Raw genomic sequence first — 13,304 nt, 5'->3', positions numbered from 1 at the left:
AATGGTTGAAGGTTCATCGGTCAGGGACCATGTTCTGAAGATGATGAGTCTTCTGAATGAACTGGAGGTCCTTGGAGCTAACATTGATAAGGACACGCAGGTTGAAATGATCCTGCAGACTTTGCCTGACAGTTTTCAGCAGTTTCGCCTGAATTATAACATGAACAAAATGGATTTGTCCCTTGCGAAATTGCTGAATGAGCTGCAGTCGGCAGAGACTATTATCAAGTCACAAGCTCCTCCTGTGGCGTTGAATTTTGAGGCAGGTTCTTCTTCTAAGCCGAGAGGCGGGCAGAAAAAGAAAAAGGCTCAAAAACCCTCTGTTGGTGGCGTGACTGCTGGTGTGAAAAAGGCTACGGGCAAGTGTTATCATTGCAAGCAGCCTGGGCATCATAAGAAGCAGTGTCCAACTTATCTGGCCAAGCTGAAAAATAAACCAGGTGATTTACATCTACTTGTCGTTGAAACATTTTTAGCGGCTGTTTCTACCATGTCATGGTGTGTAGATTCGGGAGCCACTAATCATATCTGCACTTATTTGCAGGGGTTTCAGGTAACGCGGCGGCTAAGTAGAGGAGAAATCAATGTTTATCAAGCAGACGGTTCAGCAGCCCCAGCTTTAGCATTAGGAAATATTAGTATTTCGTTTGGTAGTGGTAGAGTTTTAGCTTTAAAAGACACATTATATGTACCTTCCGTTAGAAGGAATTTAATTTCGGTTTCTAGCGCTATGAGAGATGGTTATGATTTTAATTGTCATGACATTGATAAATGTGTTATTACTCATAATAAACGTTATCTCTCTTCGGCTACATTGATTGATGGTCTTTTTGTAGTTGACTCTATACCTAAACCGTTACACTCTAAAGAACTGAATTATATTGATTTACCAAATAAGAAAAAACGTTCTCCTGAATTGAGTGAAACATATTTATGGCACTTGCGTTTGGGTCATATAAATCTAAACAGAATTTCAAGGTTGGTCAAGGATGGACCTTTAAGTTCATTGAAAGTGGAGGCACTACCAACATGTGAATCCTGTTTAGAAGGAAAAATGACAAAACGAAATTTCCCCTCAAAAGGAAATCGAGCAAGTGATAAATTAGAATTAATTCATTCTGATTTGTGTGGTCCAATGAACGTCCAGGCAAGAGGTGGTTTTGAGTATTTTGTGACTTTCACTGATGATTACTCAAAATATGGATATGTCTATTTGTTGCGTCGTAAGTCTGAATGCTTTGAAAAATTCAAGGAATTTAAGGCTGAGACTGAAAAACGACTTAATAAACATATCAAAACATTACGATCTGATCGTGGTGGGGAATACCTCTCTGCGGAATTCATTGGTTATCTATCAGAATGTGGGATAACATCTCAATTGTCTGCACCTGGAACACCACAACAGAATGGTGTAGCTGAAAGGAGAAATAGGACTCTTATGGAAATGGTTAGATCAATGATGAGTTATTCCAGTTTGCCAGCGTCTTTTTGGGGACATGCCTTAGAAACAGCAAATTACATTCTGAATTTAGTTCCTTCAAAGTCAGTACCTTTGACCCCTACGGAATTGTGGACTGGGCGCAAGCCTAGTTTGCGGCATATTCGAGTTTGGGGTTGTCCGGCACATGTGCTAAAAGGGAAAACGGATAAATTGGAGGCAAGAACAGATGTATGCGTGTTTGTAGGCTATCCAAAAGGAACGAAAGGTGGTTTATTTTATTGTCCTCAAGAAAAGAAGGTAATTGTTAGCACAAATGCCAAGTTTCTTGAAGAGGACTATTTGGTAAATCATGTTCCTAAAAGTAAAATCGTTTTACAGGAACTAAGCAAAGGAATGGAAACTCAGTCATCTGATAAACAAAACGACCATATACAAAACCCCGAAGTCGGATTTGACATACCATTGCATTTTAGTAGTGGGAGAAATGTCAATAGACTTAATGTCCCGCAAGAACAAGTGCCCGAAGTCATACTACCACAAAGTAGTGGGAGTTATGTAGAGCAAACTGCACAACAGGAAGAAGTCGTTGATATCCTTTTGGATAGCATGGAGACTCAGGTTCCTGATGAGATTGTGGTTCAACCACAGAATCAAAATGGTGTAGTTGCAAGTGATGTAGTGCGTAGTCGTAGTGGGAGAGTAATAAGACAGCCAGTTCGTTATACGCTCTTGGGAGAATCATATGATAGGATCCCTGAGGAGCATACTTCCGAACCTGTCAATTACGACCAAGCACTACATGATAAAGATGCCGATAAGTGGGTTGCCGCTATGAAATCAGAGATGGGGTCAATGTACTCTAATCAAGTCTGGGATCTTGTAGAACCACCTGATGGGGTTAAACCCATTGGATGCAAGTGGATCTATAAGAAAAAGAGAGGTGTAGACGGAAAAGTGCAAACTTTTAAAGCAAGGCTTGTAGCGAAAGGGTTCACTCAGAAAGAAGGGATCGATTATGAGGAAACCTTCTCGCCGGTAGCCATGCTTAAGTCTATAAGGATTCTCTTATCCATTGCTGCTCATTATGATTATGAGATTTGGCAAATGGATGTCAAGACAGCCTTTCTTAATGGAAGTCTTGATGAGTGCATCTATATGATGCAACCAGACGGTTTCGTGGAAAGTGGCAAGGAACACATGTTGTGTAAACTTAAAAGGTCCATTTATGGACTGAAACAGGCATCTAGGGCATGGAACACTTGTTTCGACAAGGCGATTAAAACATTTGGTTTTGATCAGTGTCTCAACGAGTCTTGTGTATACAAAAAATGAGATGGGAACAAAGTGGTATTTTTGATCTTATATGTAGATGACATGCTGCTCATAGGAAATAATGTGGGCATGTTGAATTCAGTTAAGCAGTGGTTGTCCACACATTTTGATATGAAAGATTTGGGAGAAGCGGCTCATATCCTTGGGATCAAACTCTTGCGAGATCGCAAGAAAAGGATATTGGGCTTGTCCCAAAGTCTTTATATTGATACAATACTCTCTAGGTTTAGCATGCATGATTCCAAGAAAGGATTTCTTCCTTTCAGACATGGAATTTCTCTATCTAAAGATCAGTCTCCTAAGACTGATGAAGAGATAGAAAAGATGAAGGCGGTCCCTTATGCATCAGCTGTGGGGAGCCTCATGTATGCTATGTTATGCACTAGGCCTGATATCTGCTCTGCCGTTGGCGTTGTTAGCATATTTCAGTCTAATCCTGGGAAAGAGCATTGGACGATGGTTAAACATATAATCAAGTACCTGAAAAGGACTAGGGATTACATGTTGATCTACCATTCGGATGACCTTGTACCTATTGGGTATACTGATTCGGATTTCCAATCAGACAGAGATTCTAGAAAGTCTACCTCAGGTAATGTGTTCACTCTTGGAGGTGGAGCCATAAGTTGGAGGAGTATCAAGCAAACTTGTGTTGCTGATTCCACCATGGAAGCCGAATATGTGGCAGCTTCTGAGGCAGTTTGGCTCGGTAACTTCCTGAGAGAGTTGGGTATGGTTCCCTCGATTCAAGCACCAATTACACTTTATTGTGATAATAGTGGTGCGGTTGCAAATTCAAAGGAGCCACGAAGCCATAAAAGGGCAAAGCACATTGAGCGTAAATATCATTTAATTCGTGATATAGTGCAGAGAGGGGATGTAGTGGTCACCAAGATTGCGTCAGAGAACAACTTGGCGGATCCGTTTACTAAGAGCTTACCACAGAAGACTTTTGATAAGCATGTAGAAGCAATGGGTGTCAAAATTATAGACGCATGGTTATGAGTCTAAGTGGGAGATTGTTAGAATATACTATAAGCCATGCGTATTGTTATAGTAGTCTTTATAAACAATCATTTATTTACTAGGTTGCTCCTCTGCCATGTTCCCTGAAGTTTACGCGTCCTGCCGCGGTCCTACCGCGGTTACGCCAGGACCGCGGCCAAAGTGGCCTTCAGAATCTGCAGCAGTGTTCTGCCGCGGTCCTACCGCGGTTACGCCAGGACCGCGGCCAGAGTGGCCTTCAGAATCTGCAGCAGTGTTCTGAAGGCCAATTATTTATTTACTTGTTTAAATTCCATAAAGTTTCGTTTTAAATAGATCATGTATTGGTTTGTGTTTTTCATTGCTTACATAGTAGATGATTTAGTGTATAGAGTTTAGCTTATACACGGAAGATTAAATCATCGGAATGGTTGTAGCACAAGATTAAATGTAATTTATCTTGATTATGGGAATAGGTCTAATTCAACCTTCTTGTGCTAATACATTTTGTATGTATTGAACGGATCAAGTAGAGATAAGTATTTTATACTGACTTTATAAAATAATTTCTCTAGTCCATTTAATGTACTTATACTCTTAATCCTGATATAACTATTATTAGCTGTGTATGTCACTTGTTGTTTTGATTTATTAAAAGGCGAGATTCTTTCGTGAGTCAATCAGCCTGGTAAATTGGATAACAATGATATACATTGGCGAAGTAATAATTAGTTGATAGAATCCATGTCTCGGTTTTGAAATTGATGATACTCCTTTATGAAAGCTTATAAGTTTTCATGTGTAAACCCGGCCGGTGGATTTTGTATCCGACACATGAAATAAGTTAAGTGTAAGTATAAAGGAAGTAATCAATAAATTAAATAGTCAGTAATTTAACTTGATTGATTAGTATCTGAATTTTAACATGGGGAGTTAAATAAGGTTTTATGGAAGAATTTCGAAATTGAACTAAGGAGTGCAATTACGAATTTTTAGTGGAATAATTCGTAATTTATTATGATGGAAATTAATTTCATAATTTCGAAATTAATATCATAATAGGAAGTCTTGTTAATTAAATTCTGTGTCCCTACTGTGCCTAAATAATAGGAAATAGTGGAAACTGTTCCTTAGTGGGAGAAGGAAACCTAACAGGTTTTGAAAACGGTTTTGACCTAAAAAACGCAGCTATATATAAGGGATATAGGGCTGGACGTTTTTGAGACGAATACACTACGGTTTCTACTAGAATTTTGCCCACCCAAAATTCTCTAATTTCGGATATTGTTTGGGTAACACAGTAGAAGACTGTGGAAATCTGCTGAGGCGTTTGCAACTGAGGAACTGGAGAACGATATAGAGTTGTTGTGTTTATGCTTCAAGAGGTAATCCGAAAATCTCCATGTGTGCTAATTGTTTAGATTACACGTGATTATGATGCTATGTTTGCTTCCGCTGTGAAATATGATCCATCAATAGGCCTCTGTAAAAACTGTAAAGGGAAATTAAACAATGAAAGGACGAAGGAATAGTGTACCTCCGGACCATTTGCAAGTGAATGTACAAGGATGTCAATAGTGCCAAAATCTTGTTTAACGCATTCAGCAACTTCCTACAATAGTGGCAATAACACGGCTATTTAACAAGTTTATCAACTGTGCTGACATAACTCTGCATTCCCTAAATATACAATACTATTTTACAACTTTATGAGCAAGATAGATAATTCAACTAAAAGGATAGCGGAGAAAACACTGGAGATATCACATGCCAGAGGAGCAGAATATGGTACTTAAATTAAATGATAACCAAACAGAAGTTTCAGTTTCAATGATGCATATAGCATATTACAAAGTCCTTACTGATAACCAAACAAACATTTCAGTCAATGACACACTTAGGATATAATGAAGTCTTTTGTAACCAAATTTCAGCATCAACTATAACTGAAACTTTTCTGGCCAAATAAACTTAGGGAGCCTGGGTTGAAGAAGATTTGACATATTATATGAATGCCAACTATAAGCAATTTGCACAGATATGATGGAATATACTAAAACGAGCCAAACAATATCCGATATATATATATATATATATATATATATATATATATATATATATAAGTTTCCTTTAATATAAGCACCAACAAATACATATGATTGCATGTAGGCATATATCCAGATGAAAATATGAGAAACAGCAAGACATATGTAAAGCATGATATACCTTGACAGTCCATTTTGAGGATCCAGCATAACGCTTGTTTGTTTTGACCTGCACCAATTTCACCAAGTATGATTAGACTTGTATAAGTTTGTTGAGAAGGGAACTGAGAATAGTTTATCTTACATCCTCAGGAACATCTTCTGGACTGTCAAAAACTGCATCCAGAGGGTAAACCTTTGTAATTTCCATCAATGATCCATCTGGCAACCTAAAACATTAAATTACATTATCTATCAGAAAAATGTGGGAAAGAAGACAGTACATGGAAAGATAGAATATTTTCATGCTTACACTCGTGAATCATCAAACTTCCCCCGCCGCAGACTGGTTTCGAAAATGTTCAGTGCCTGTAATATAAAGTAATTAGAAAGACTACCTCTTTGCCACGTTATAAGTAATGGTAGTAACTTTACAAACATGTGAAAGATATACGTACAGGGACCCATGTACCAACAAGAATCTCAGCCCCTGCAGCTGCAAGAGACTTTGCTATTGCCCACCCATACCCATTATCATCTGCTATGCCAGCAATAAATGCCCTCTTACCTGCATAATAAGAAATAGCAATCACTTATTGCAAGCAAAAACTCTAAACTTCTGCACAAAACCTCAAATCAAAGGAGAATTTACAGACACTTTAGAGCAACCTCTCAAATCGATAGGTAATCCTGAAACTGGCACTTGTTCACTTGCTCCAGACATTGCTTTAGTAGCCATCTTTTCAAATTTTATCGGAGTCAATTTGGATCTATCGATTGGCTTGCTGAGCGAGATGTAAGATGAACCTCTAAAATCTGTAAAAGATTTTCTTTTACTTTCAAAACTGAAACTTATACTGGTCATATTTGAAATATTGCGAGATGCGGAAATGCATTGTTCGGTTGCTCGGATTTGCAATCCAGGAGTTGTGTTTGCAGCCATTTCCAGCAAGTCAGTGGCCCAGAATAACAGAAGAGGAATCTGAAGGAATCATAGATGGTCAGTACAGCAAAATATTTTTGAACCAACAAAATATATACAAGACATTAATGATCCAGGCAATATGAGAAATTAAATCAGTCAAACTTACATGTGTAAGTAAGTACATGTCAAACTTAAAATTTATAGTTGTATCTTGTGCACTTCTTAGATATTGATTCCATACAACACAAGTTTTTAAAGTCAACGTATACGCCTCGACAATGAACTTGAAATTTTAGCATGACGCAAGGGCGGATGTACAAGGTAAGGTCTGGGTTCATTCGAACCCAACAACTTAGTGCAGACCTTATATATCTGTTAAAGAATCTACTGAACATGTACAAATATTAAATTTCGAACCCAGTAATTCAAATGGTTAGTAAGTTCAATGGCATCCCGAATTGGATCCGCGTATAGCATGAACAACCTCCATCAAGCTCAAAAATAATAATGATCAAGCACCATAAGCTTAAAAATGTGTGCTTGGTATAAACTGAAATGCTTTCCATGGAATATATTCTCCTCCAAAATGTTTTCCGGTATTTCCGTGGTGAATGAAAAATATTTCTTGAACAAAGTAAATATAAGAGATAAATAATAATGCTAGAGAATTGCATAGTGTTCTGATGAAAATTTTTAGTACTAAAAACTGATAAAAGTTTCTAAACACTGGTTGGAAAATTAATCTGAAGTTAAAAGTTGAGTTTCATGAAAATTTTAACACGCCAGACTCAACTTAATTTTTTTTAAAAAAAAAAAAGAATAAAGAAACATAGCTCAAGTAGCACGCGAGTGATATATCAGAACCCATACACGCAAATGCAATTCTAATTTAACTCGATAAATTAATCAAATAGAAGATGAAACCAAATTTCAAACTAAAAACTCAAAAAATCGAAAGATGATGAGATATCATTTGATCAATGTAGGATCGAACCGCATTTGAATCATAGATGTTTATGCAAAGAAAAAAAACTCACCTCAGATTCAGACAATACGAATAAGGAACTAATAATGCTTGACAATAAATTGATTTATATATAGTGCTCTGTCGATGAAAACAAAGCTATGGCCGTTGGCGAGCTTTGAAAGTGCAGTAATGGAGAGAGTGTGAACAGATGGGACTTTGGATGTTACGTCTTAAATGAGGCTTGGGCTTTCACTGCTCCAGAAAAAATTAGAGATTTTTACTCGGTAGGTTAAGTTTTTCAAAATTTTTTATATAAACAAATAGTATAGTACAAATTTTATAGCATATATTTAAAATTTGAATGTGGTTTTCAAACTAAATACTAACCAAAATTTAAGGATCAATTATCTGATAAGTTTCTCTCAATACTGATCTTTTATGTTATATTATGTTATAATATGTTCTTTATAACAATACTTCACTATAATATTCAAAAAATATCGGAACAAATACATTTTTATAACAATATTTCAATATAACATTCAAAATATATCAAAAAAAATGTGCTTGTTATAAAGTAGTTTGACTATACAAAAATATACACAATTTCAATCCTCTCTTCTCTGTCTCTCTCCCAAATCCCTCTCCCATCCCCCCACCCCATTTCATCACCATTTTCAACCCTTTCCAAATATGGAGATTCGATACACGTGTGTATATTAAGAATTCTTGTTAAAACGAAATTATTTTCTATTTTTTAAATTATGCACTCTTTTTAAGGAGTTATTTGATTTTGTCCATATTACAAGTTGCAAATAATATACCTAATTATTCTAAGATTATATGATATTATTAATTATACATGATTTATATTGTATAATTACTATATATAATTTCTAATTCTTTATTAAACTATACCTATAAATGGTTTATAATATATCACAATTATACTAGAATTATATCATTTATAACACCTAAGGAAAAAAAAACCCATGTATAACAGCTATAAATAATTTACATAAAAATACGCCTGAAACACCGGGTATGATTATTATATCAGTATTAAACACTATATAAGACCTTTGAATGGCTTAAACAAACACACTATAATAACCCGACGATTTAAAGGTGAACCTTTTGAGTTAATTTCTTAATTATAATTTAATAAGGCAACACAATATTTTTCTATATTTGATTCATTGTAATCTTTTTCATTATTCTGTAATTTATTTTTTCTGATTACAATCCTTATTTTTTTTTTATGTATATCTTTGATTGCGATCTTTCAGGATCCTTCTTTCCTTTTGTACCTGAGCAACCTTGTTCCTCCATCTTGTATTTAAAGAATCTCAATATAATAGATGAAGCAGTTCTCTGTAAACTCACTCTTGAATCTCTTTATGGTATCAGAGCCTTTACGCTCTAACGAGTTTTCTTTTCCCGGTCCTTTCCTTTGCTGTTATTATTGAACTTCCCTTCGCTACTATGACTATCAACTCAAGTTCAGCAACCACCCCAATTGTACCAACTTCATCTACTGATTCCAATTCATCTGTTATTCCTTCTCATGGTGCTATTAATCCGATCACTCAGGGTAGCCAGTTTGTCACAATCAACCCAACCTCTCAACTTCCAATGAAGTTGACTGGTAGCAGCAATTTTCTAACATGGAAAGCACAACATGAGATGCTTTTTCTTGGATATGATCTTGTTTCATACATTGATGGAACACTTCCATGCCCGCCAGCCATAGAACCAAATTACAAAAATTGGCTCCGACAAGATAGCCTTATCCGACATGCCATCATGGCGTCAGTTGATGCCACTATTGCGCCCCTAGTTGCCACGGCGCCCAATGCCTATATTGCTTGGACAAAACTCACTCAACAGTATGCAAACAAGTCGCAAACAAGAGTCTATGATCTCGAAGACTCTCTCAATCGCCTTGTTAAAGGTACCAAGCCCGTCGCTCAATATCTCAATGAGATACGTGCCCTTGTTGATGAAATTGCCATTGCTGGATCCCCTATTGATTGTGCTTCCCTAGTGATCAAGGTTCTTAGTGGCCTTGGTCCTGAATACAATGATATGAGTGCTGCTATTCGCGCCAGAGACACACCCATCACTCTTGAAGAGCTTTTTGACAAGCTAAGCAGTCATGAAGTTTTCCTTCATCATCGACAAGAATCTGCTGCCATCACAACCCAATATACCCAAAGATCCAACCAGCAAAATCGCCATTCACAACGACAGAACAACTATAATAGCAGTAACAACTACAATGGCAATAACATCCGAAAGAACTACCAACAATCTCCCAATGAAAACAACAATTGGCCTCGAAATCAATCTACTGGCAACTCCAATCGCCAGCAGAATTGGCGCTCATCCACTTCCAACAGCAACAAACCTCGAGTTCAATGCCAGTTATGTGAGAAATTTGGACATATGCCAAGGTTTGTCGGTCACGCTCTCATAATTAAAATGAGCCCCAAGCCAACTTTTCAGTTAAGGGATCATCAAAAAATTCTAATTGGGTCATGGATACTGGGGCTTCACACCACATTACTTCTGACACACAGAACCTGCAGGCTTACTCGACTACACTGGTACCGGTGATGTAATCGTTGGTGATGGTAATGGTATTAAAATTACCCATACAGGACATACTACTCTTCCCGCTACTTCTCGAAACTTTGTTTCGAAAAATGTTTTATGTGGTCCTTCTATTTATCGCAATTTAATATCTGTTCCTCAATTTTGCGAGCAAAATAAAATATCTGTTGAGTTTTTTTCCCTACTTTCTTTGTTGTGAAGGATTTGACCACGGGAGCACCTTTGGCTCAAGGCCCGAAGAGAGCTCGGACTGGATCCTCGCCACCACGAGCAACCTATCTTGCTTCTTCTGCCAACAATTCCTCGTTCAACCTTTGGCATCGTCGTCTTGGTCACCCCCATTTAAAAGTTTTAAAGTCAATTGTCTCCCAGTTTAATTTGCCCGTTTTCAATTCTTATCAAGATCATTGTAATTCTTGTCTTTGTAATAAAAGTCATCGTTTACCATTTAAACAATCAACTTTGAAAAGTTCAAGACCACTAGAACTACTATTTACTGATGTATGTGGACCTTCTCCAGTCATATCCTCTCACGGATTTCGCTTCTATGTTATCTTTGTGGATCATTTCACCAAATACATATGGTTTTCCCTTTAAAATGGAAATCTGATGTTGTTTCAACTTTTATCAACTTCAGATTGCTTGTTGAAAAATATTTAGTATTCCAATTCTTACTGTTTATTTTGATGGTGGTGGAGAATATGAGGGTCTCACAAAAACACTTTCAGATATGGGAATTCAACACCTTTTATCACCCCCTACACTCCTCAAAGAGTTAGTAATGCTGAACAACGCCATCGTCATATTATGGAAACAACTTTGACTCTTTTACATCAAGCCTCCATACCACTTGCATACTGGCCTTACGCATGCTCAACAATTGTCTATCTTATAAACAGAATGACCACGACGATACTACAAGGCAAATCTGCACATTTGGTTGCTTGTGCTATCCTTGGCTACGTCCCTATACTAACTATAAACTTGATCCAAAATCCAAACCATGTGTCTTTTGGCTATTCCACCAAATATCAGTGCTACCAATGTTTTGATCCTTCTACCTCTAAGCTTTTCCTTTCTCGCCATGTTGTTTTCTTAAGGCAAAATACATAGGTTACCCCCTGAGCTATGGACCAAATTCCCGTTACACACTTTTTGCGGACGAAAATTACTTTACACACTCAACATTTCTAGAATGTACCTAAGACACACCACTTTTTTCTTGACCAGTTTTTCAAAACACGTGTAATATCACGCACCAGTCATACAACGACACGTGTCATTGACTTAAAAAAATAAAAAGAAAAACAAACCCCACCCAAGTTTTTTTTAAAAAAAAAGCAAAAATGAAAAGGAACCCTCTCTTTCATCGTGCCTTCACTAGAGCTTTTCAGCTCATATCTCTGCCTTCATCAACATTTCTCCTTCACCTTCATCCATTAACATACACATATTCAAGAAAAAATCATAGATAGACTAAAAATATAACCCACTTTTAACCATCCCACCACCACTACTCACCTTCCACATCCTTCTCGTTATCTCCATTGTCGTCGACCACCAAAAAAAACTCAGAACTCCACCTTACAATTCAAACAAAAGAAATAAAAGCCCTAATCAACTGCTTCTACCTTTTGATTTATTTTGTTTTCTAAAATTTTTTGAGTAAGTGGGTTTTCTCCATGGCTGCCCCATTGAAAAGGAAAAACAGAAGAGAAGATTCTTCTACATTGTTATTCCAATCTCACTTGAAGATTTCATTACATATTCTTCTACACTATTAAAATTTTCTTCCTAAATCGATTTTTTCAAATTATTTTCCTCAATCTGTTACAATTTTAATTCTTCATTGAAACTGGATAAAATGGATAGTAAACATCTGTATTATCTTCAATTTGAACCAGATTACTTTAGAAAAATAAAAAAAGGAAGATATTGGAAAAGGACAAAAAGAAAATCCATTTACCCGGTTGATAAGTTTTATTAAATCTTGACCCTTCAAATAAAGCATAAGATATACAGTTTTTTACGGTTCAAACGCCTTATTTTGTTTGTAAAACACGCACCTGCCACGTAGACAAAGAGGTGTGTCTTAGGCACACTCTGGAAAGGTTGAGTGCGTAACGTAATTTTAGTCCGTAAAATATGTGTAATAGGAATTTGGTCCATAGTTCAGGGGGTAATTTATGTATTTTGCCTTTTCTTAAAAAATAACTTCCCTTTTGCCACTATGTTCTCCTCTTTACCAAGGCTAACTGAATCTAATTTCCACATCTGGCTTGATGTTGTACCCACTGATCACTCACCCCTATCTCTCATGATCAGAACAATACTACAATCATTTTACATGACCTTTCTCTACCCCCTGTCATGTCAGCTCCTCTGTTGCAGCCATCATACACTATCACTTTACCACCTGCTACTTTTAGTTTGTCTTCAACCACCAGTTCTCATGAGTCTCCAGTCCAATCACAATCCACATCTACTCCGGCATTGAGTGAAGATGCTTCCAGCTCTTCTTTGCAGCAAGTAAGTAGCCTTACTCCTAAACCTGCTCGTATTGTTACTCATTCTTAACATAACATCTTTAAACCAAAGAAGCCTCTTGATTACTCGGCTTTAGTTGTATCCAAAGGTTCCATGATCACTCCTCACACATATAAGTAGGCAGCCAAATCTAAAGAATGGAGAGATGCAATACAAGAAGAGATTGATGCGCTTGTGAGGAATGAAACTTGGAGTCTAGTACCTCCCTCATCCACACAAAATGTTATTGGGTGCAAGTGGGTATTTCGGGTCAAACAAAAAGAAGATGGAAAGATTGATCGTTTAAAG

The 13,304-nt window shown here is 36.9% G+C and overlaps 1 protein-coding gene across 1 annotated transcript; it reads right to left on the bottom strand.

The window, feature by feature from the left end:
* Positions 1–5,294: 5,294 nt before the first annotated feature.
* On the bottom strand, positions 5,295–8,127 carry LOC109213320 (enoyl-[acyl-carrier-protein] reductase [NADH] 2, chloroplastic-like; the record flags this gene model as incomplete). The annotated part of the gene is given in 7 exon segments (XM_019377101.1): positions 5,295–5,369; positions 5,984–6,031; positions 6,107–6,191; positions 6,275–6,330; positions 6,420–6,529; positions 6,631–6,943; positions 7,924–8,127. Coding segments are annotated over 6 exon segments (648 nt in total), but the record flags the coding sequence as incomplete, so codon positions are not given.
* Positions 8,128–13,304: the final 5,177 nt, after the last annotated feature.

This window comes from Nicotiana attenuata, unplaced genomic scaffold, assembly GCF_001879085.1.
Source record: "Nicotiana attenuata strain UT unplaced genomic scaffold, NIATTr2, whole genome shotgun sequence".
Taxonomy (NCBI): Eukaryota; Viridiplantae; Streptophyta; class Magnoliopsida; order Solanales; family Solanaceae; genus Nicotiana; species Nicotiana attenuata.
Note: the sequence above shows the minus strand (reverse complement) of the source record. Positions and strands in the feature narration are given on the sequence as shown.